The sequence below is a fragment of the Lacerta agilis genome, chromosome 10, assembly GCF_009819535.1.
Source record: "Lacerta agilis isolate rLacAgi1 chromosome 10, rLacAgi1.pri, whole genome shotgun sequence".
NCBI lineage: Eukaryota > Metazoa > Chordata > Lepidosauria > Squamata > Lacertidae > Lacerta > Lacerta agilis.
The window spans coordinates 50075235-50101291 of NC_046321.1; the positions used below are offsets into that span (position 1 = coordinate 50075235).

The 26057-nt window shown below is 42.2% G+C and overlaps 1 protein-coding gene across 1 annotated transcript in view; it reads right to left on the reverse strand.

Annotated features, from left to right (window-relative positions):
- The window catches only part of DOCK4 (dedicator of cytokinesis 4), a 231248-nt gene that overhangs the window by 10073 nt on the left and 195118 nt on the right, over nucleotides 1-26057 (reverse strand). Inside the window, 15 exon segments of the mRNA XM_033162667.1 lie at nucleotides 442-551; nucleotides 2266-2347; nucleotides 2804-2924; nucleotides 3893-4014; nucleotides 4318-4370; nucleotides 4373-4439; nucleotides 5563-5646; nucleotides 6401-6577; nucleotides 8190-8276; nucleotides 10814-10980; nucleotides 12056-12197; nucleotides 16035-16139; nucleotides 17666-17752; nucleotides 20183-20331; nucleotides 24290-24383. Coding sequence (XP_033018558.1) covers nucleotides 442-551; nucleotides 2266-2347; nucleotides 2804-2924; nucleotides 3893-4014; nucleotides 4318-4370; nucleotides 4373-4439; nucleotides 5563-5646; nucleotides 6401-6577; nucleotides 8190-8276; nucleotides 10814-10980; nucleotides 12056-12197; nucleotides 16035-16139; nucleotides 17666-17752; nucleotides 20183-20331; nucleotides 24290-24383 — 1647 coding nt within the window.

The window sequence follows — 26057 nt, forward strand, 5'->3', positions numbered from 1 at the left end:
AATTATAAATGGCATTATGTAAATGGAAGACGGTAGGCACTTTGACCTCATGGTACAATAACTTCATATGTAAAGGAGTCTGCCCTGCTTTAAATGATAAAACAGTGACACTAAAGGAGAAAACAAAAACAAAAATCCTGGGCTTTCTTCATTCACAACACTTCTCTGCTATTCTTCAAGAAACTGCCATAATGAATCAATCTAAGAAATTGAGAAGCTGAATTATTACTTACCCTAAAAGTAAACATGTAAGCACTGTCATTTGATGAGGAACAATGCTCAAAAGATCTACTGTAACTTTTACATGCACAAAAAGTAACCTGTTTGAATTCGGTAGGTAGGTAGGTAGGTAGGTAGGTAGGTAGGTCAATACAATTTCTGCCCCGCAGAAGCCCACTTGAGAGAGGGCTGCCCTGTCAAGTCACCCTTAGCAATGCCTACCTGTGAAGACTCAGCAGGATTTGGGTAAATGGCACTACAAGGCCTCTCCCTTGGAGACAAACAAGAATTTTCTCTGGAATGTTTAAGCTTGTCAGACAACAGAGGCGAGCCTGGAACAAAAGAAAAACCTGCAGAATTAGTACAGTTCTCCTGACCTTCAGTTTGGTGTATTATTCTGGTGAGGCCACAATGGACAGACACTCTACAGTGGCTTGCCTCGCACTGCAGGACTGCAAAATGGTGTCGAAACAAAATAAAAATAAAAAATTCCTTCTAGTAGCACCTTAGAGACCAACTAAGTTTGTTCTTCGTATGAGCTTTCGTGTGCATGCACATTTCTTCAGATACACTGAAACAGAAGTCACCAGACCCTTATATATAGTGAGAGGGTGGGGAGGGGTATTACTCAGAAGGGTGGTGGGAATGGGTGATTGGCTGATAGGTGTGGTAAACCTGTTGATGACTGTTAACGACAGCAATTGGTCTTACAGGAAAAAGCAAGGGGTGAAAAGGTTAAAAATAGCTTTGTCATGTATAATGAGATAAGAATCCAACATCTCTATTCAGACCAGGTCTCTCCATGGTTTTGAGTTTGGAAATGAGTTGCAATTCAGCAACTTCTCTTTCCAGTCTATTTCTGAAATTCCTTTGTAATAAAACAGCTACCGGTACTTTGAGATCTTGTATAGAATGACCTGGAAGATTGAAGTATTCTCCTACTGGTTTCTCAGTTTTGTGATTCCTGATGTCAGATTTATGTCCATTTATCCTTTGGTGTAGGGTTTGGCCTCCCCTTCAATACTTCCCCAACAGTGACTCTCCCTAGGTTTCACTGACAACTAGGATAAATCCTTCAGTGTTCATATGGGAGTTGTCTCTGGGGTACCTCAGGGCTCTACGTTTGAAAACCTCTTGCCACCTATGGGATCTCCCTACCAGGGTTCCCAACTACTGCAGTTTGCCTTCCCTTTAGGCAAATAAGTGGCACACTTGGCTTCACTGTCCAGCCCTCTGTATGACAGGAGAATAAGCAAACAGTTTCCTCTTCCCCAGGAAAGCTTTGTTCTCTCCTCTTAGTCACACCTCTTAAGGTACTGATACACTGCCAGAGTCAACGAACGTTTAAGCACATTTAACTTTATTAGGTAACTTGAAAACATGGATGTCTCGGGTTATTACTAGTACCAATCTTCTTCACATGTAATTCAGCTTTGTTATAATATTTCCTGCATCCCTTTAGCAATGGTAATGACCTTTCCTCCCATTCCCCCAAAAGCCTAACCTCTCATTTTCTCACTCTAACCCTCCACCCCCAACTACCAACCCCCCAACTGCCTTTCAAGGTTGTTCCCCCTCCTTTTAGAATGCCAACTAGCTCCGCCTCCCAGGGAACACCTACCTAACGTGGGAGTGATAGGATAACCCACAATGAACCTGAATCATCAGCAGGCATTATTCCGCCACACTGTCGTTAACAGTCGTCAACAGGTTTACAACACCCATCAGCCAATCACCCATTCCCACCACCCTTCTGAGTAATACCCCTCCCCACTCTCTCACTATATATAAGGGTCTGGTGACTTCTGTTCAGTGTATCTGAAGAAGTGTGCATGCACACGAAAGCTCATACGAAGAACAAACTTAGTTGGTCTCTAAGGTGCTACTGGAAGGAATTTGTTTGTTTGTTTGTTTCGACTACAGCAAACCAACACGGCTGCCTACCTGTAACTGCAAAATGGTGTGATCGAGAAATGGGTTGCATTAAAATCATTTAGTAGTGCCCAGAAAGCTTCCGGAAGGAACTTTAGGTAATGAAGCACTAACCTCTGGCACTGGATGGAGCAGAGCTGGTCACATTAGGTGAAGCTGAATGAGTGGAACTCAGGCTTGAGGTAGATGGACTTGGCTGGAAATACAAGAGTCACAAAATCTCAATGTCCTCATGTGACATAATGATAAACAGGTGAACAACAACATGCTCTGATTCATGGTATGATAGATTAGGTTTGCCAAAGGCAGAGCTAGAACTTTCCCCCCTGAATGAAGCACTTACTGACTGATTAGCCTTTGTTTGTCAGGATTATAAAAGGGTATTTTAAATATAATAATAATAATAATAATAATAATAATTTATATTGCAATGGGAATTGATTGTTTCAAGTTTTATTTCTAATCCTGAGCTGATCAAATTGGATGTGTTAGAAGTACAAATAAAAATAATGAAATAAATCTTGCAGCATCCTTAGCATCTGCTGTTTCCCTCCGTACCACTTCAAAATAGTACCGCCAACCTCCCAAAACTAGAAAAGCCCTCAGAAAGATATAAACTGATCCAGTTTTAGATGAAGGGAACATTTTGTACCTGCATGTTGAAAACTTCATCAGAGCTTTCAGACTGTCCAGTTATATTGCTGACCTCTGCAGAGGCTTGAGAGGACAATGATGAGGAAGAGTATCTGTTGACAGCTGGGTAACTTAAGGGGCTGTTACAAAGAAGAAAAGAAGTTTTCATCAACTCTGATATCAGTTTGTCATATAGTACACACACACACACACACACACACACACACACACACACCATAAAACTAAACCACATTACCTCCCCCACCCCCAAAAAATAAATCCTGGAAACTGTAGTTTGTTAATGGTGCTCGGAGTTGAAGTTTACCCCTCGCAGAGCTGCAATTGCAGCTCTGTGAGGGGTAAACTGCAACTCCCATGATTCTTTGTGGGAAGCCATGTGCTCTACATATACAGTGTGTACTCAACCAACATGTCAGCACTCAAAGACTGCTTTTCCACATGTCGGTATTGGACTTTAATGCGGATCCACATATTCTTAGGATTTAAAAAAAAACAAAAAACAAAAAAAACCACAACTTACCATGAGAATGTTGTGGGTCAATAACAGCAGCTCATCCTACAGCAGAGAAGGAGGGAACCTACAGGCCTCCAGGTGTTGTTGGACTACAGTTCCCATAATCCCCAGCCACTGGTAAACCTGCCTGGGTCTGGTGGAGTCCAGAGAGCCTGGGAGGCCTTCAGGTTCCCCATCCATATTGTAGAGCAGGGTTTCCCAAACTTGGGTCTCCAGCTGTTTTAGACTACAACTGCCATCACCCCTGACCACGGTGCTGCCAGCTGGGGATAATGAGGGTTGTGGTCCAAAACAGCTAGAAACTCTACCCGAGAGTGTGGCAAAACTGTAAGATTAATGGGATTATCCAATTTGTGCCCTAAACAGTTTCTGCCTTACTTCAAGCATTCTGCCCCCAATCACAAATGCCTGCCCAATTTTATTTTTATGAATACCTTTAAATGAAGGAATCACTATAACCTCCCTTGGCAGCTGGTGTTATTGTTTCTTTCTATTTCAGGATTGTCCAACTTTTGTGAGAATTGGTCCCCTTGTACAAGTATGGAAATGTGGAACTTCACTTTTTCCACTTACCTGCGTCTGGGAATCACTCTGACACCCTCTGGACTCATAGAAACGGGGATTGAATTTCTAGAGATGCGGGGGCTTCCGTGTCGGAAAGTGAATGGACTGGCCTGGATGCATGCAGCAAATTCCTAAGTATACATTTAAATTTAAAATATCAGGGACCAGGATAATTTTTTTAAAAGGCTTATACTTTGCTGTTTTGAAGACAACTTTATATATATGGCAATATATTGTAAAAAAGATTAATACTATACACTAAGGAAACTAGATTTTCTTTTTAATGCCCTCCCACAGTATGCATTTTCCTTTGAAACAGGAAGATATAAATACAGTGATGCAATATAGTCCTGCAACCAGAAGATGTCACTGTCTGTTGCTTAATAAATGTACTGACTATGTACAACCTAAGGGCCTTTCATCATGAATCACACATACCTGTATCCCAAACTTGATTTCATCACAAAGAACTGATCCACTAGTTTTTATGTAAAGGTCTCATATCTTGAGGGACAAACTTCTCATGCACAGCTAAGCCAAATTCCAGAATCTGGGCCTTCACACAAGAAGGAAAAATGATTATTATTTGTCTTCATAAGTTTCTTTGCTATGACAGCAATTTCAATTATGTAACTCCAAAATTGCTACTGTGAACAATTAACTAACATTCAGGCAACTATGAAGCTGAGGAAGTTCAGATGCAATGATATTATTTATGGCGACCATTATTTATGGTGACTTGAGTGAACCACAGTGAGCTCCCCCTCCTCATTTCTTCATCCTTATAGCTATGAAGAAATTGGAAGTTTTTGCTTCCATTTTTGTTATGAAGCATAGTTTGATTAACCACCATAAACAATGACTAATTTTAACCATGGCATGTTGAAACAAGCCAGCTTCATAACCCATTGCTGGATTCAGATAAAATCCCAAACTGTAGTTAATCAAAAAGAGAAGCAAAAGCTCCTGTTTCCTTCTCACAACTACACGGAGAAAGTCACTGTGACTTGCTCCATCACAATAAACTATGGCTTATGCCCAAACCGGCTCAATGTTGGATACGGAAGAACATAGTTCTACATGCATAGATCTTTGCCACTACGCCGAGAGCAATCCTTGTGGGCTGCTGGAGCCAGCTGTAAGCATACGACATACATTTCAAAAGCTATTCCAAGAAATTAAATCCTGCTGGAAATATGGACATTAAAGGGCAGTGAACTGCAAAAGACATAGCTGCTAGACTGCATAATTCATCTCCAGTTTTAAGGAGACTCAGAATTAATACCGCAAAGTAATCTTAAGATATTTTTTTTTAAAACCACCCTTGTTTCTGATCCCCTTCATTCCCTGCTTTAAGCCAGATGGAATCCTTCCTACAGTACTTTTCAAGCAGCATATTATTAAAATATATGCCGACAGTCACGTGGCACAGTTCTGCCTGTCACCCACTCTTCAGTTAGGCTGCTCTGCCGAAAACAAGAGAAATAGCAGTTTTAAAAGATCAGAGGGATGATGTTAACAACACTTAGCTTGCTCACTCGCCCTTAGCATTGCCATCTGAACATCAGTTCTACAAATCCCAGAGCCCTCTGAAAAGCAGAATGTTGCCTTGTTGTGCTTTTTCCTGGATGCATGTCAATTTCAACAGACAGCACATGGCTTGCTTGGGTTCCCTTTACCTGCTCAAGCATAAGTTCCCTCAAGCATGCGATCTTCTCTCCATCCTCTGGGTGGTTCAAGATATATTCCTTCACAAAGAATGCCTGAGCAGAATATAATTGTAGCACAGGGTCTACATGTTAGTTCAAAGTACATCGTGTTTACAAGAGTTTCCATCCAAACCCAGTCCTCCTGACAGCAGCCTGCCATCTCCTTAACTGCATTCGGCTCAAAAGAGCAACAGCAGTTCACGGTCAGTTCATTCAACGTTTGCAAGGTATTGTTGTTACCGTGTTGTGACTCACTCGTTTTTACATCTAACGGTGCATAAGCAGCTGCCTGTCACCTTAACCAAGGTTGTCTGATGAACACTGCCTTAATAAAAGGTGTCAATTTCCATTCCATCTTAATCAGCATGTCTGCAAAACCAAGGAAGGGTCCTGCAGCACTTAAAGTCGAACACATTTATTATGGCACAAGGTTTTGTGGTTTCAATAAATTGCTGGTAACTGTCATATGGGTTGCGTCCAACTCAGTTTTACTTAGAGTAGGCACACTGGAATTAATGGTCCTGGTGTATCTATTTCAATGGGGCTTCTCTGAGTATGATGTTTATCTAGATACAGTCCCCAAGTACTGGAATTGTATCTGGGAAGAATGGATGGATAAAAAGGTGATACATGCTATCTCAGCCTAAATAGTCAAGCAGATTTCTAAAACAGTCCCAGTTAGTGTGACAGACAGGATTAAGTTAAATATTATTATATAGCTAAGTAAGGTGGAGCAGAGGGGGTTTAAATAAGAATGCACCTTAACACCCATCACTTTAGGTAAGCACTTTAGGTAAGAACAACGCACCTCTTGGTACCTGGTGACTCCACCATTCACCGCTGCATCAATGACCCCATTCAGACACATTGTGAGGGGGTTGATGTTCTGCATCTGTCGAGTCTGACACTGACTGATCAGTGTCCTCAGCTGTTGGTTTTTATTTTCCAGCACTTCAATAGCATTCTCCAGGGGGCTCATTTCCACCTGAAAACCATCAACAGCAATGCATCTGCTTATTTGACACAGACTTAGCAGCTCCTTTGCAACTGCCGACAGCTTTGACAACCTCATCTCTGATGCTGTAGGCAAGAGCAAGATGCACTATTCTGACTGAAGAGAAATTAAGCACCACCCCACTTCTAAGCGATGTTCTGGAAAGCTTGAGGATATGTAGAGTGTCGGGTAAAATCTGTGACCAAACTTACAAGAGGTGTTAAAGCTACTATATAGTGTTATTTATTTAGCCCTGCACCTCAACTAAAAGCAGCAAGGAAGGGATGTCATAACTATACATGCCATGTATTTGTTGTAGTGGTTTTGAACTAAATATTTATGTGCACCCTAGCTATAAGATTCCTATATTTACATTTCTGTTAAATGCTCTTGGTTAATATTTATTCACATTCAGAAATAATTATATAACAATCCCTTTATTTCTCCCTCTCTCTGTCTCTTTCATGGGATGAGCTTCCATCCAGTTTTAGCAGTTCCCAGGGTCCCAGAGCATTGTGTACCCAAGGCAGATATGACCACCATTTTGCTGAAATTAAGCAGGTCTGGTCAGTGCCTAGATGGGAGACCTTCTGGGAACGACATTTATGTCATCTTGGGCTTGATAGCTGAAGAGGAGTGGAATATAAATGGAAGAAAAGAAACAATTTCTTGCACGGAGTTCATTCACTCCCCTCCCCCATACCATACCATACCATATCATTTGTTATTTGTTATTATCTAACTAATTTAATTTACAACAGTGCCAGAGAGGGATGGTCAACTAGGTAGGAGGGATAATTTTATTTGGCCAGCAAATAAACCAATCTAATTTGCACTGAGTGGACTAATACACAGACTGGAAAGTACTGTACTTTTCTGTGTGTAAGACTTGCTTTATTTCTTTAAAAATTATGCTTAAAAGTGGGGGTCATCTTATACATGGATAGGGCATAGGGTGGACGTTTCATTGGTTGCTGCCATGGCTGTCAGTGGCTATTGGGTGTGGTATTGGATGGTGCATCAAGGGCTGGTGTTGATTGGATGATGCTGCGGCAATTAGGTGGGTGATTTACAGCTTCTGCCGGCAAGCGGACAGAAAAGCGGATTTAGTACTGCGTGTAGGTGAGCGATTTTTTGGGGGGAAACACCCCCCCCAAAAAAGCTCAACAACCCTGTGCAACCCCCCCAAAAAAGCTCAACAACTGTAACCCACCTCCCCCAATTTTCTTAAATTTGAGTTCCCCCAAAATAGAGGGCATCTTATACATGGGGCTGTCTTATACACAGAAAAAGTAATTGTTCTTCAGATTTTCCTCTTTGAATTTTTGTTACATAGTTCTTTGCTCACAAATGTGCCTAACACATATTTTATTTTAGATAAAATGCATTTGCGTTGATAAAAAATACGCATCTAGTCCTGTGAAGAATACAGATGAAAGTAACTTATTTTTGAAATAATAAATAAATCACAGATTAATAGAGAAACCGGACAGAATTAACGTGTACAAAATTCGCATGGAGCGGCTACAGACTGATCTATCACTATGGTCAGTAGCCAAAATGACTTCAGAAAGTGGCGAGGGAAGATTCAATCCATACTCACTACTTCACGTTTCTCCACTTCAAACCAACGTGAAATCCCAGGCAAGCTCTGCACCAAGATCAGCGTGGTTCTCTCCACCCACAAACTCTGAAACAAAGGAACGTTAATTACACAGCAGCCCAAATTCCTTATCCGTTATTCTGGAGTGAGTGGGTGTGGAGCACAGATGCTACTCTACCCAGCCTGGACCTAAATCTCCTGGTCTTTGCTGCCAGCAGAGGAGCCCCACCAACAAGGGGCACTCCAAAGTGCCAGCCCAAGTGGTGGGCAGAAGAGACCACGGGTGATTCCCCTGCCAGAAACAGCCAGCAGAACACACTACCCCACCCCACCCCCAAAATGGGTTGGGGAAGCACAGGGCTGGGCCAGCACAGGATCTGTTGGATTCTGAAGTAGATATGCTACCACAGCACATGATGACAGTGGGCTGGATTCAGAACTCTCTATTGCACCCAGTCTGGGAGGTGGCATAGCATTTTCCCCTTGGCCCTTCCTTTCTTCCTGTGCAGCATGAATAGCAAAGACTGCGGGCACATCAGTGGCTCCATTAAACTCTGTCACTGCTAGCCAGGGAGTTGGGTCTTTCTCTTATTAATCAGACCGCTTCCATTAGCAGCATTAATCCCATTCAGGGGTGGGTCTCCTTTTACTGAATTTGTTGCCACTTCACGGCATTATAGTTTCCCATCCACAGGTCAGCCGACATACGTAGAGAAACAAACACCCTAAAATCCTCTACAATTTAGGTCCAACCATAAGACAAACGGAAGAATGTGCATGGCTCTTTTCAAGTTTATCTAGGCAAATATTGTGACGGGAGCTTTGCTGAGACATGGTATAGGAAAGGGGTATAAAACAAGGCTCTTGCTTCTTATACTAAGAGGAGGAGAATGTGAAGAGCATTTTGAACTAGAGCCTGGGAAAACAGGGGTTAAATCCCCACTCAGCCATGGAAATTGGTCAGGAGTCAAAATCCTCATTTAGCCATGAAGCTCACTGGGTGACCCTTAGGCCGGTCACCAACTCTCAGCCTAACCTTCCTCACAGGATTGACATGGAGATGAAGTGGGCAACCATATACACCACCTCAAGCTCCTTGGAGAAAAGTTAGAATATAAACGCAAAAATAAATCGATAATTGTTTTGTTTTTTCCCCAGAAGTGTGTAGGAAGAGAATATTCTGCCAATGTTTTCTGGCCTGCATTTATTTATTTATTTCGTAAAATTTTATATATTGTTTGACTGTAAACAGTAAACAAACAAACAAAAAAAGAACCCTCATAGCAGTTTATAGAAAGTTATCCTCGGCTTCACATCCGTAATTGATGCAAACCAATAAATATAATGGGAAGCTTATGTTTATGAGTGAAAAATCTCACACTAGATAGGATTCAGGAGGAGAAATTAGTTCTGTACACCAAGGCGGCTTTGAATTTGAAACACACACACACACACCACACACACACACACACACACACACACTTGGCATTTCAAAAGGCAATTGTAGGGGTTTTGAAAGGCACATGCAAGATGTCCATAAACACTAACTTCAAAAAAGCCTACAACTATAAATTCTTCTTTCATCCACAACCAACCTACGAGTCATCCTCGTCCCCCCACCACTGCTTCTCTCCTAATTGCCAACCCATCCTGCCAAATGGAACATCAAATTTCAGTGAAAAGTGGGTAATAATAACAACCAGAAATCCACAGACCAAAATGAAAATAAAGAAAAAGAGGAAAAGAGCAGTAAGGAGGAAATAAAATGAATGGAACCCCAGCCAGACAAAGATGAAATCAATTGTTGTACATTTTCCACTAAACTAACAGTTTTGATAAACTTGAAATAGCTCAAGGAATCCCTGCCAAATATTTCGAAACTTTTCCAGAGTTTCTAAATAGGTTGTTCTCTCTTTTGCAGCTATGTCAATTAGACATAAATCTCCAGACCTAACTACCTTCCAGAACAGCAGGATTAATTATCTGGTGACAATTGCTGCACAGTACAAACCAATCTTTCTGATATTTGTTTAGCCTCATATCTGTGGTATGTACTGTGGAAGTACGTGGGCAGAGTATAAATTAAATGGCCTATGTAGCGCCATGAGAATTGGGGCCAACGCTTCATTCCAGAAAGGCGGTAGGAGGTAAAAACAAACTGAGCATGCCCAACCCCACAACATCATCTATTTCTTGTTTTTAAACTAGTTTTCTTGTTTTTAAACTAACAACAGTTAATGGTAACCATGGTTTGTTGATGCAGATAACACAACAAACCATGGTTAACTGAAAGAGGAAGCAGAAGTTTCTGAACTTTTCTTCCCAGCTGCGTGGGAGAAGGGGGGGGTGGATGTCCATGCAGGTCCTGGAGGAGGCCATGCTCATTCATATTTTGCTAAACATCTGAAGGCAGCCCTGTTTAGGGAAGCTTTTAATGTGTGATATTTTAATGTATATGTTTTTTGTTGGAAGCCGCCCAGAGTGGTTGGGGAAATCCAGCCAGTTGGGCGGGGTACAAATAATAAATATTATGATTATGATTATTTACTGTCACCTATTGTTCCAATTAATAGCTTCTTTAGATAAAATGCATAAAATCAATCAGAACTGAGGAAACATCATACCTTGAATTCATTGTCCTTGTCTTTGGTCCCTTTGTGGAATGGCCTATCATATCTGAATCGCCAGATGTGGTTCACTTTATAAAAACTTTTGATGTTATCTGGAATGCCTTCTCTTTGCAGCACTTCCTGGCTTTCTGGAATTGGTGTCACGGCATAGATTTGCAGGTCTATGTGTAACGTGTTAAGGTCAAAGCCAACTTTCCAATCAGCAAAGCTAAACAGATGACCCTTTTCACTAGAAGGAAGGACTTTATCGTACAAACGAAGGTCCATACAAACGATACGTATTTGCCATTTGAAAGCAAATATAAATGTTGAGCCCTTATTATGATATCAGAAGCTTCCACCACAAGCCCTCACCCACTTTCCAGCCTCTTTTCATTCCAAAATTTACCTAATGATAGTGGAGAATGTTCACAATGGAAACATTTGCAATGTGCCCTAGTGTTTTGTAGTCACCAGGAAGCATATGAAATACAGTTCCCATGGTTTTTGTTTAAAACCCCACCCGGATTCATGAAATGGGTAATGATATTAGTGGAATCAAGTGTGACTTCCTGATAATAAAGAATTATAGGAATCCCGTGATTCTTCAGTCTAGTGCACAAGCAACATAATGAAATAACAGATATTCATAGCTGTGAGTATTCTAGCTTGCAAAAGCTTAGTTAGGGTCCACAAACAGCGGCACCATGGATTTTCAAATATAACACCACAACTGGGACAACAAAATGGTGCCATGTGGAGTGCTTCTGTCCAGCTTCTCAGTCAACCAGCCACAACTTCTTTCAGGATATGCTATTCCATTCTCCTTCCCCAAAATATAATTATGCAGCCACTGAGCATGTTTAGTCCCATCGGGCCATGGGAGGGCTGCCCCCTTAGTTTTTGCTCTCCTAAATACCCTCTCTTATTTCTCTGTCTTCCTCTGTCTTGGCAACATGGTCATCATAACTAAAAGAAAAAATGTTCATTTCAGCTTCACCAATGCTAACAGTGGTTTTCCTTTAATTACACCAAGGGGGTGGAGCATGCATGCTAATAATGAACTTAGGTGATCTCACTACTAGTATATGTGATTTCATTATTTCCATACTTTTGTCAGAAAAAGAAGAAAAAGCCACCCTTTGCACTGGCCCTGCTGAAGTGGGCTTTTGGAGGAATTTCATTAATTTCAATCATGCTACAGGTGAAACTATGTGCATTAAGGCAGGCATACTGTGCTGTCAACCGAGAGGATACACTGTGCTTCTGCTTGAAAGATGGTTTCATCGGGCTGATTGGCATGTTGCATAGCAATGGCATGTGGAAACTCGTTCAGCATCCGCTGTTGAAAAGCCTCCAAACGCTCATAGTCATGCCCTCGGCAAACAAATTCTTTGTTCTGGGAGGAATAAAAGCAAAGCGAATTACATGAAAACAGCAACAACAAAAAAGAGGCTACCATTAGCCAGTAAGATAATTCACAAAGGTGTTTTCTCCCCACCCACCCACCCACTCCAAATTAGAAATAAAAAACACTGAAAGCATTTTCATTCACTGTGTCATAGTCAAGAAGCTTTGTAATTCCCATTATTCCATTCCTTCCCCCCCCCCTTTTTTTGGTCAGGCTGTGTATAGTTTTAGTTATTACATGTAATCACACCTTTTGCACAATGTGATATTCTTCGTGATCGTTGCATAAGAGAACAGTTCTTAAAAATAAAGATGATTTTAAGAAGAGAGTGATCTTAACTCCAAACACATAATTTGCAAAAGAAAGCATAAAAACCGGCAACAAACTATAAAGATGAAAATATCCAGCGGTGCTGTAGAACTGGGGAAGGGATGTAGCTCACTGGCAGGGCAACTGTTTTGCATGCAGAACGTCCCAGGGTTCAACTCCCAGCATCTCCAGGTAGGGCAGGGCATGTTCCATGTCTGAAATTCTGGACAGCTGCTGTCGGTCAGTATAGTCAATTCTCAGTTGACTCAGTATACAGCAGCTCCATATATTCCTAAAAGGACTATTGTTCTTGGAATGATCTCTGCATTTGCAGCTTATTTCTCAAGAGTGCCTTGCTTTTCGAACTCCTCCCAAGCCTAACTTGCTTTTCCTCTTTTCAATTGTTTTCCATCTCTTTACCATCGAAATGAAGCAAAACAAAGAAACTCTGTTTTGTAGGTATTGCAAACCCCTCGAGAAAGAGCCGTAAGAAGATAGCAATGCATCTGGGTTAGTTTCAAGACTAAAAATAACCTCTTAGAGCACTGTGGATATTTTATCTAGTTTTCATTGTAGACTGCAGTTCATGTTTCTAAACTATAAAGGCAAGCCAGACCAGTCGTATATCCCTTATGGGAAATGTATCTTATTTTTCTTTATCAGGGCCTTTACTCAAAGTGCAAAAGAAGCCCCTAACAATCTGCACAGAGTAAACAACAACGCAACAATTATTTTTTTTACCCCACCCATCTGGCTGGGTTGCACCCGCCATTCTGGGTGTCTTCCGACATATATAAAAACAAAATAAGGCACAAAACATTAAAAAGCTTCCCTATACTGGGCTGCCTTCAGATGTCTTCTAAAGGTTATATAGTTACTCCTTTCCTTGACAGTAAGACAGTGCATTGGGTTTTAAGGATAGGAAGAGATCACCACCACTGAGCAGTGATCTGAAGTTACAGGGGGAAGCTCCCCATGTCTTCGAAGGCAAAACATATGGGGCAGCAGTGGAGGCACCAAAGGCAGGAGATGGACATATCTACATGGTGCTAAGTCCACAATAGGTTTTCCTAGGTAGTCAGTGGCTGTGCATTTGCAGTACTAAATTCAGCAATCCCCTTGCTTCTACCATGGACCTATGACTGCTGTTAAGAGTCTTTCCCTTCAGTTCCCACTCGCTGGCAACAGCCTTTTCTAATGCCTTTCTAGCCATTGTGCCAGATCAGCAAGCCAGATCAGCAAGCCTGGTGCCAGGATCTGGAAGGCTCATGAATGGCTCAATAGCTGTGCTACTGATACTAAAAGATCTCTTTCCACTCCAGTTCCCTGTATCTCAGATCAGTAATGCTCCACTTGCACAAGAACCTCACTAATTCTACATATGGCATAATTTCCCTATGTTCAGTGTGTTGTAAATAATATATGCCTTTGGCACTTTATATATATATATATATTTCTCATAGCAAAGCAATTCACTGGGTTTCTCCCCATACATCTTTATAGTGGTTCTCTAGGATTTGATGATACATTATCTTGAAACAACCAGACACAAACAATTACCAACTTGACAACTATAGGAGCATGAACCGCGTAGAATTCTTATTATTTACAATCGAACCACTTCACGTTGCTATGGGAGCCAAAAAGATTCCTTGAAGGAGATAAAAATACCACACCTCGAGTAAACCTTGTATTCCTGGAATGGTTTACAAAAGGATTCAGAAATTGGCATTGATCTAAAAGTCTGCGTTTGAGGGGCCCTGTAAATTGCTGCAGACGTAATCACTCTGCGAGATTATTACTATTGTTTTCTTTATCACTATTCTTCTCTTCATTAGTTCACTGCCTCATATACCTCAAGGGTCTCGAGGCAACTTACATCAATAAAATGGAACATAGGAAAACACGTACAATAAGACACAAAATTATTAATTGTGCACGAATATCCAAACATTAAAATCCCCAGTTTCTAGCCTACTTGCACTATGCTCCAGTATTAAAACAACCAGCTAACGAATAACAATGAAATTTCAGCAGCAGAAAAAGCATCAACCATCAAATGCCTGGGAGTAAAGCAAAGTCTTGGCACGGGACCAAAAAGATGACCATGTTTGCACCAGACAGGCTATCCTGGAGAAAGCAGTTCACAGACCACTACTGACAAGTTCCTCTCTCCTGTCACCACCCTCTGTACTTTTGCCACAGGGGCCACTGAGAGGAGGGCCTCTGATGATGACCCGAGGGTAAAGGCAGATTCATCTGGAGAGAGACATTCTGGAAAGTAATGAGACCTTGAGCCATGGAAGGCTTCATAGGACAAACCCCGCACTTCCAATTGTGCCCAGAAATGTACTGAAAGGCAGTGCAGTCATGCCAGCACCAGTGTTTGATTTCCAACCATCTGGGCCCCATTAGCATCTGGATGCAGGATTATGCTTCTTTAGTCGTCCCTCTGGAGAAGGGGACAACAGAGGATGAGATGGTTGGACAGTGTTCTCGAAGCGACTAGCATGAGTTTGGCCAAACTGCGGCAGGCAGTGAAAGACTGGCGTGCTCTGGTCCATGGGGTCAGGAAGAGTCAGACACGGCTGAACGACTGAACAACAACAAGTTGCATTTGAGCTTCTAAGTAACTCAAATTATCTAATACCTCTGTTGTTGTTTATGAACTAACTAATGGAACTACAGAAGGCAAACACTGCAACAAAATCCAATGACTTCTAAGACAACACCTAAGAGAATATGATGTGTCATGTTACTTTTAGTAAGTGTGTGGGTGGGTGTCTGTGTCTGTCTGTCTGTCTGCATATTCCATTGCACTCACCCAGCAATGTGGGGATCCCCAACTTTCATATGTGATATGGTGAGAGAACTGAGAGAGCAGCCTGCATAAAGCAGGTAGGTGGGATGACAATTGCATGCTCACTTTTCCCTAATAAAAGCTATACATCAGAATCAAAGAGGAAAAAATGGAGGGAAGGCATTGAAACAAAAGGTTGTTGGAACTTCTTTGATCTTGAAGTTCATGCCAATGACCTGAATGACCACAGGGGAGTATTCCTCTAATATTCATTTAAAATGGGGAGGCTTCATGAATCGCAGTTGACCCTGTCACACACCTTTAAGATCCTAGATAGTCTGAGCTGCTGTAAGACTAATTCCTATAGTTTTGGGGAAGGGCTGTAGCTCAGTGCTAGAGCATCCCAGATTCAGTCCCCAGCATCTTCAGGTAGCGTTTGGAGAGCTACTGCCAGTCACCATTGGACCAATGGTCTGACTCTCTGTAAGGTAGTTTCCCAAACTGCTAAGCAGTGGGAATTAGTGGTATTGATGAAATCAGGAATTTATGTCTATATGGTGAAGCACAATGGCCTTATACCTGGGGGGGGGTGTGACTTTATAGCTGGGGGAAAGGGCATTATTTAGTGCTCTACTTCAGGCGGCAAAAGGTTTTGGGCTAGTTCAGTCATGAATGAAGGCCTTAGTGCAACATAAGTAGATAGATTATATACTCACTCGTAAGAAAAAGGGAAACTTTTTCCCATAGAATCCAACCCGGAAAAACTCAGGCTCCAAACGTTGTTGATCCATAATTTTATCATACAAAGAAGCTTCCATCACCTGAGTAAGATCAGATTGAAAATAAACAAATCAGATAAGCAATACCAATAGCTAAAATGCAACCAAGGTAAACGAGAGTTCCTCAGCCCACATGAAGATACTTGAATGTATCTTTCAACTTGTGCTTATCTGCATTTGCTCAATATACAATTGGATTTGTATAGACAGGAGGACAAATTGAACATGAGGGGTAGCACAGTGTTTGTAGAATTAACAAAAGTGTCACTTAACGATTGTGGTTTAGTGTTCAGAGATTCATCAATCTAAATATAATCAATGTGGAAGGCAGCATTCTACCGTGGTTTAAAAACTAAATTAGAGTAGAAATAGGGACCAGTATTGAAGTCGACGATGCTTGGCAAATGCAAAGTACAATCCTGCCTTGACCTGGCACAATGTTTCTTGGCTTGAATTGGCCTGATTCATGTGTTCTCTTGCCAGAATTTTAAGTAAGTTAGTTAAGAGTTGGGTGTGGCCAGTAGCATTTTTTACTCCCCCACCCTGCATGATATGGAATAGGTCTGTTGATCAATCTGCTGTTGAAAATGTTGATTTTAGTAGAAATGGGAAAAGAAATGCATTGCCATGTGTTATTTATACACAACCAGCATAGCAACTATTGTTTGGCTTCCCAGATGAAGTTTATTAATGTATATGAATGGTTAGTAGTACTGTTCTAAGGGACGGGGGTGGCGCTGTGGTCTAAACCACAGAGCCTAGGGCTTGCCGATCAGAAGGTCGCCGGTTTGAATCCCCGCGACGGTCGTGAGCTCCCGTTGTTCGGTCCTTGCTCTTGCCCACCTAGCAGTTCAAAAGCACGTCAAAGTGCAAGTAGATAAATAGGTACCACTCCAGCGGGAAGGTAAACGGCATTTCCGTGCGCTGCTCTGGTTCGCCAGAAGCAGCTTAGTCATGCTGGCCACATGACCTGGAAGCTGTCTGCGGACAAACGCTGGCTCCCTCAGCCTATAGAGCGAGATGAGCGCCGCAACCCCAGAGTCGTCCGCGACTAGACTTAATGGTCAAGCGTCCCTTTACCCTTTACCTTAGTACTATTCTAAGTCTACAGCAAAATAAGTCCCATTGACTTCAGAAGGCCTCAGGTAAGTGTATATAGGACTGCAGTCTCAATGTAGTACAGGAACTACACTGCAATTGCATAGCATTCACAAAAACAACAGAGCATTTGAACCATTTGTAAATGGCTTTAAAATAACATAGAAGTGTGAGGGCCTCTGCTTTCCTTTTTTGCAACAATCTGACCCAAGCAAACATGTATGTTAGAATAACAAACGTAGCTTTTCCATTTATTCGTTATTTCTAAGTATAGCCCTCTAGAACAGGGATTTCTAGGTTGTAAGAACCTGTTGTAAAAAAGATTAAGTAAAAACAAAACAAAAAAAACATGAGCATCACAGTTTCAGCATGAAAGTTTAAATGGGAAAAATTAAATTGCTGCCTTGCTGACTAAACAGAAGCTAGTTTTATACTGATTCTTAATGGCCAAATACATCTATCTCCATTACCCGCATCTTGCTGAGGTTTCTGTAGTCGTAATAGCTTTCATACTGCTCAGCGATCTTCCTGCATAAGATAATGCCATTCTCCCAGCACTGTAGAAAAGCAAGAAGAAAAGGAATGTTTGGCAAAGAGAACGATCTTAAACACTTTTTAGTTGTTTCAAACAGAGTTTCAAGTGTCCCAGTTGGCAGTACAATCTAGCATTAACCAGCACTTTCAGAGAACATTAACCAACAGGCAGAAAACAGCTGCTTATGAGAACTGACAATATGGTATTATAAAGCCTCTTCCTTTTTGGGATAGGTGAACTGCACTCACAGGTATTGAGAGCACTTGTCGTACAAAATAAACCTGAAACATCCCTGTGCATCTACCATGTATCAAAATGCATGGCAAAAGAAGCGTCTGGTCACATGAAGCAGCAGTCAAGAATCAATTCCGCAGCACCATTCCTAGAATAGGAACTTTTTTGGGTGCTGGGGGGTTAGGTTTTTTTCAGTTTCAATTCCACAGCACTATTATTCAAATAGGAATTAGATGCTTGCTAATGTACAAACAGTCAGTTTAAGCAAGCTATGAACGGGCCACTTACAGGCGAAGACTCTGCTTGGATAAATGAGATACCGTATTTTTCAGTCCACAAGGCGCTCCGGACCACTAGACGCACCTGTTTTTTAAAGGAGAAAAACCAGGGAAAAATATTTTCCTGGTTTTCCTCCTCTAAAAGGCAGGGAGGGGTGCTGGAGGGGGAGCCCTTCACAGCGGCTCATCCCCGCTTGCTTTAAAGGGACATGGGGACGAGGGGAGAACGCTCCGTTTCTCCCCTCATCCCCAAGTCCCTTTAAAGCATGCGGGGATGAGCCTGCTTTTGGCATCGGCGCGCGGGATGGTGGAGAAAGCAGCAGCATCCCCGCTGCTTTCTCCATCACCCCGCACCTTTGGGATCGGAGGGCAGCGCGTGGGGTGCTGGAGGAAATCCTCCACAACCTCCCTGCCACCCACCGATCCCAAAAGCAGGCATCGCAGCTGCCTCCCCGCACCTCCCACCTAACGCGGTGGGGGATGGGGAGAGGCAGCAGGAAGTGAAGGGGATGTTGCTGAATCGTGCCCAGCACCTCGCATGACCCAGCACCTGGCACAACCCAGCAACATCCCCTTCGCTTCCCGCTGCCTCCCCCCATCCCCGCCGCGTTCAGCGGGAGGGGGGAGGCAGCAGAGATGTTGCTTGATCGTGCCCAGCACCTCCGTTCGCCGAAAGAAGCTTCTTTCGGCGAACGGAGGTGCTGGCACGATCCAGCAACATCCCCGTCGCTTCCTGCAGCCTCCCCCCCATCCCCGCCGCGTTCAGCGGGAGGTGGGGGGAGGCAGCGGAGATGTTGCTGGATCGTGCCCAGCACCTCCGTTCGCCGAAAGAAGATTCTTTCGGCGAACGGAAGTGCTGGCACAATCCAGCAAATCCCAGTCGCTTCCTACAGCCTCCCCCCATCCCCCGCCGAATGCGGCGGGGGGTGGGGGGAGGCCGCGGGAGCGAAGCCTTCGCTCCATAAGGCGCACAGGGATTTTCCCTTCCTTTTTAGGAGGGAAAAAGTGCGTCTTATGGAGCGTAAAATACGGTATATACAGTGGTACCTCGGTTTATGAACTTAATCCATTCTGGAAGTCCGTTCTTAAACTGAAACTGTTCTTAAACTGAGGCGCGCTTTCCATAATGAGGCCTCCCGCTGCCGGTGCCTTTCCACCATTCGGATTCAGTTCTTAGACTGAGGTAAAGTTCGCAAACCAGGACACTACTTCCAGTTTTGCGGAGTTCATAAACTGAATAGTTCGTAAACAGGGCTGTTCTTAAACTGAGGTACCACTGTATGGACGTTATACAAAATGTAGTAGGCTATTAACATTTGCATACGTATTAGGATAATAACACTATACCAATTTATATAAAATTGTATGGGAACATCATATATTGCATTTTTGCATACACACACACACACACCCAAAAAATTATATATGTATCTTTGTTGTTGTTTCCCCCCTCACCTTTCTTTCTTTTTTCTATATCAATTTATTTCTTTTAATTGAAATCACTTCAATAAATATAAATATTTTAAAAACAGTCAGTTTAAGCACATGGTTACATCACTTACATGAGATTAAAAACTAAGTGTGCACTGAAATGTTCTACAGAATTGATTAATTCTCGTAGAATCGTAACACTGGAAAGGATGGTGGATGGTAACTAGACCAACTCCTTGTTCAAAGCAGCCTCCTTAATGCAGGATGAAACTACTGCTTAAATACCAGTAACTCCAGAAAAGGCATTTAAGAGGCATACCAATTTCCAACCTCAGATTTCATATGAGAATTTTTTTAAAAGGACAACTCACTTTGTATAGAAAAGTGCTATATAAAAATCAACAGTGCAAAATACATCGACTGCCAACCATGATTAACAATCAGTTTGGTTTAATAAGAAAACAATCAGAAAACACCACCACCAAAATGTGGTGACCAAACCCACTTACTTTCCCCCTGTCAAAGTTCTGGATGATAGTGAGATGAAGGTATTCTTTGCGCTGCCACTCGGTCTGCATGGGATAGTTCAGAAACTCTCTCAGTGGCCGTTCCGACCATTCCAACAGCTCGTCATACAGCAAGAGCGTGTATGCAGCCTCTGTTGGGTGTTAGAAGTAAACAGGAAGAAAATTTAGTGGGCGCATATTTTCATGACAAATGGCGCAGGCAAGCAGAACTGATAATTTCAGCTCTTGCCTGGAAAACAGACACACTGGAGGAAATATATATAACAGCTTCATGGTTCAGCCTGCTTAGGGCATCCATGCCAAGGGCTGGTGGACAACGGAAGTATAAATGGAAGCAAGGTGCTTGATTCAACTTTGAGGCACAGAGATCAACTGGCGGGGTGTGGGTGGGTGTCCTCAAATCTGCTGCAGATTCACTAGAATAGATCTGGATAAAGCTTTCCCTCCATCTTGCTCACTGATTGCTGGACTGAACAAGCCCACAGTTGCATTTTCTATGCGCCACTTTCAAAGATACCAGGTGCTGTTCTGCCCACATGAAGATCTTGTGGGCTACCCTTTGCAGAGACGTTGGTCTTGCAAGCTTTTAACATATTGTCCATGTTAATCAGTAGGTTCTTCTTGATGAGAGGCCAAAACACCTGGAATGTCTGGGCAGGTAGCCAGGAGCTGCCACCAGTTTGCATTTCTCAGAGAGCCCTCCAACAGCTAGGTACCCTTAATTATCTGTGGTTGCATGTGGACTTCCCATGTGGTGTCATTTTCTTGACAGCCGTGCTGCCTTGTTATCAGAGGAGATACTTGATCATTCAAGACTGCCCTATCTTGGAACCTCTGGAGAATAATATTGATAAATTCAACGGTACCCATTAATTAACTGTTTTGTATTTAGGGCTATATATAGATACAGAGACATATACATGCATGGGCAATGAAGAGATGCCACAGCAATCTCCCATACAGACTCTGGCTTGCATACTAAAAATGGAAAAAGAAATCTGCAAGCCTCTCGTTTGCTATGATGTAACAAGCAAGTTATGCAACATAAACTATCTTTCAGAGAACCATTTCTCTTTCATGGCAATATTCAAAAATTCGGAATGATAACAATAGTAAATAAAACCATTCAATTGAAAACACATTTTACCCCTTAAAAATTAGTAGTACCAATTAATCCACAGCAGATTTACCTATAAAACACAGGTTGAAATAAAAATGTCATAGGAGTTTGTTTTTAAACAAACCAATAACGCTTTAGCTACATGGGTTTCTAGGGAGATAGAGCTCCACAGATAAGAAGCCACCACTGGGGAAAAAACAAAAAAAACATAACTGCCCCTGATACCCAACAGTCTGGAGTATATACTTGTATATACTCAACCTGACTCTTCAGGGGGACTGCAGGCCATACACTGATATCCAGATCAGCAGATTTCTCAACCCACCAGATTTCTGTTTTGAATATTACTCATACTAAAGAAACAACTGACAATTATACAAATCCCCACACATGAAAATAAATCCCAAGGAAACCTAACCGGAGGAAATCATGTTGTGAAAAGCAATGTTTTCTCGGTAGAAGGTCAGAAAGTTTATAAGAAATAAAGAATGAAAATAGATAAATATCAGCTCTCAAAAGGGAGCACACCAGCACACTCTAGGTTAAATGTATCAAGCACTGCCGCTGCTTAAGCATCAGCTGCACACATAGTCTCTTGAAAACACATCAATGATGCTTAGCAACCCAATTTGCAATTGTCACCAAGGAGCAGCATTGGCTGCCAGCTGTTCGAGGGAAGATTTAAACTTGACATTAAAAAGGAGTGGGTTTTGCCAAGAATTATTGGCACGTAACACTGGCCAGGGGAGAGAGAAAAAACAGACACACTCATGCAAAACTAGCAGCATCTATGGATTCCAATTATATCATTCTCTCCAACAAAGATCACTAATAATCTAAGAAGAAGAAGAAGAAAGAGAAGAAGAAGAAGAAGAAGAAGAAGAAGAATTTATTATTTATACCCCACCCAGCCACTCTGGGCGGCTTCCAACCGAATATTGAAAAGTTCCCTAAACAGGGCCGCCTTCAGTTGTCTTTTAAAAGTAAAATAGTTGTTTATTTCCTTGACATCTGATGGGAGGGCGTTCCACAGGGCAGGCACCACTACCGAGAAGCCCCTCTGCCTGGTTCCCTGTAACCTCACTTCTCGCAGCGAGGGAACTGCCAGAAGGCCCTCGGTGCTGGACCTCAGTGTGGCGAACTAGCCCAATGCCAGGTAGGGGTTAACTTTTCTGACAGTTAGAACCCTCAGGGGCGGGCTTAGCCTGGGTATAAAACACCCCTCCCAGTGGACAGTAAGGCAGTTGAAGTGTGGGCAGGAGGAGTTGGAGTTGGGGGGAGTTAGATGAGGAGTGTGAGTCCAGAGATAGAGCTGGGAGCTTAAGAGTCTGAGGTGGAAGTTAGCAGAGAGGATAAACAGAGTGTGAAACGTGTTGTTATTGCTATTTAGTTATCTGTTAGAGGTAATAGGCCGGTAACATTTAGAGGTATTAGGCCGGTATAGGACAACTGTTATAAGCTTATTGAACAACCTTTTATTTATCAGCAACCACAAGCTTTTGTACTCAATAAACAACTTTTTAGTTCACAATATCCTCGTCTGTGGTGAATGAAATAAGCAGGATCCAGCTAGTAGTCTGGAGGGCTGCAGCTGGGGTCCGTTTGTCGTTGGTGCAGCACTCATAGACCGTAAAACGTCCGGGGGTGGGCTGTACAGGGCGAAGGGCCCGCGACACTCAGTGTCTGGGCTGGACGATGGGGGTGGAGATGCTCCTTCAGGTGTACAGAACCAAGGCCATTTAGGGCTTTAAAGGTCAGAAACAACACTTTGAATTGTGCTTGGAAACATACTGGGATGGTACACTTAATGGTAAAAGTAAATCATTTTGATTCCAGGGAGCACGTTCTCTTCTCAGTATCTAGGGATGCTCATAAACAAAGGCACTTGTGAAGTGGGATCATTTCTACTCCATTTCCATTTTTTTGAAACAAAGGAAGACCTGGCAGCTAAGTCTGCCAGGAAGAAGTTACTCACTTTCCAGGTGAAGACCTGCTGCCTGCTGCAGTACAGGTACAAGTGACTACATGTCTCACCTACAGAGAGGCTCCCATTACACAGGCCTTAATGGTCCTGTTAGCTTTTTATGTTACAGGTTGGTGCCTTAGGTGTTCAGATGCAAGATTCTCAATACTTCACGCTACAGTTGGAAGGTGCCAAGAGCTCCCTCCAGTTTGGTCCTGAGCAAACCAAAAAAGAAGAAGAGAAGAGTTTGGATTTGATATCCCGCTTTTCACTACCCTAAGGAGTCTCAAAGTGGCTCACATTCTCCTTTCCCTTCCTCCCCCACAACAAACACTCTGTAAGGTGAGTGGGGCTGAGAGACTTCAAAGAAGTGTGACTAGCCCAAGGTCACCCAGCAGCTGCATGTGGAGGAGCGGAGACGTGAACCCAGTTCCCCAGATTACGAGCCTACTGTTCTTAACCACTACACCACACCAAAGGTTGTTCTTACTCAACGCCATCCATTGAGGCGGCGACCCTAGGCAGCTGGCTTCGGATATTATAAAAAGGCAGAGAATTGTTGGGCTATTTAATATTGTAATTTTTTACTGCCAGGAAGGGTAGAAGCGCTTGTGGGATTTCTCCCCCCCCCACAAGTTAACTGACAGAGTACATTAACTTGCATGCAGGAAGAGCAGGCACGATTTGTTGCTCTGCCTCAAGGATAATATTTTGGGGGGTTGTTCCTGCTATTACCTCTGCAGTCAAACCATATTGTGCGTCCAAACTAGGGATTCAGATCTAAAGAGCTTTGGAAATACCACCAACTTGAAGGCATATCTGAGAAGATAAGATCAGTTCCCATGCAGGCGTCCACGACTCTGCCTTGCTATATCCAGGTTTTCCCAGAAAACATAGATGGCAGCTTGAGACACAGGAGGAATTCCTCCACCTATTTATTCCACTAATCTGTGTCCATGTCTCAAAACATATATTTTTTACCCAGATTATTTGGTGAATTATTTACCTGTGAAGTTTTGTGCTTTAAGGTGCAGATCATACAGTTTATGTATATATCGAATATACATCTCCTCTTTATTCAATTCTGTCTTGTAAAAATTCTGGAATAAAAACACATTGCAACACAATATAGTTATAAAAGACAAGGTAGCAACATTATCTGTGCCTTTTAACCTATTCCAGATCTCTCTCTCTCTCTTGAAAACCATTCTTTATCAGATACCACAAAAGCTTTGGAATCAGGAAAAAAAAGTGTTTTGGGGAAATGTTATGATGAATATTAAGTAGTCATTTTAGTTTTTTTAAAACAAAAAAGTGTTACTTTAAAAAAGAGGAAAATGTAAAAAAAAGAGGAAAATGTGTGATAGGTTATATTGGTAACAAAATCAATTAAAAGATATGAGCAATGAGTTGGGAATGGGGTGCAATGATGCTGCAAAATGTTGTTTTCAGAAATCTACATTGATTCTTATAGGTAATTTTTTCCCACGGGTTTGTTTACCTCTGTGCACTGGGTAAAATCTAGCTTCTGTTATCCATAGTGTGGGACATCTGCTATACATATCCCTGCTGCTTTTTATTACATACAATGCCAGAATAACTGCCAATTGGTACCTCATTACACATTGATATTAGTATAATGTTGTAAATAAAGAGACTGAGAAAGATAAAGATAGTTCATTTAGTCATCGCTAGTGCTCCAATCTGAAAATGGAAAAACTTAATTATGATTCACTATTCCTAATCTGTGACAAAATATTTCGCATGGGGCATTACATTTTAAAAAATTATCTGTGAATTTCAAACTGATACTTGCTTTTTTCTTCCTCTACTCTTTATATTGTGTTCTTAGTCACTGTGAGAAATCAATGAAGCTAGGGTGATCGAGTATACGTTTTAAAATAAATGTATTTGCATAGTTTTTGTATTTAACAAATGTGCATACATTTTAATAATCAGATACCGCTCAAGAAAAGAGGTGTTCAGGGAAACAATAAAGGTAGAGGTAAAGGGACCCCTGACCATTAGGTCCAGTTGTGTCCAGTGCTCATCTTGCATTACTGGCCGAGGAAGCTGGCGTACAGCTTCTGGGTCATGTGGCCAGCATGACTAAGCCGCTTCTGGCGAACCAGAGCAGAGCATGGAAACGCCATTTCCTTCCTGCCAGAGCGGTATCTATTTATCTACTTGCACTTTGACATGCTTTCAAACTGCTAGGTGGGCAGGAGCTGGGACCAAGCAAAGGGAGCTCACCCTGTCACGGGGATTCGAACCACCAACTTTCTGATCAGCAAGCCCTAGGCTCTGTGGTTTAACTCACAGCGCCACTCCAGATTAAACACTTACCGTAATCTGGAGATGCAGCCATTTTGAATACAGATAGTTTAAAACGGCATCTGAGTCTCAGCTAAATTGGAATGCGAAATCTGTATGGGTGTGGTTTGAATGAGTTTGTACTAGACACATGGGATTTTAAAGGATTACAAAAAATAATGGTCCCTTGAGGCTGAAAGCAGCATACATAGTAAACTCAAATCACACAGTTGTCCCCAGTGGGATATATGTACATTGGAATTTATACCTAACTGTTATATCCAGACAAGAACGTTTGGAAGAAAACAAAAATAGGCAGATGTGCCTTGTCTGTGTTGTGGAAAGGATACACTCCCACACCAGGTATATCCACTTCTTGCATAGGGATTTGTTCAAATAGGGTCAAGGGTTTTTCAGATTTTGTACAGTGAGTTTGCTTTTACATGAATATTCCTCTACAG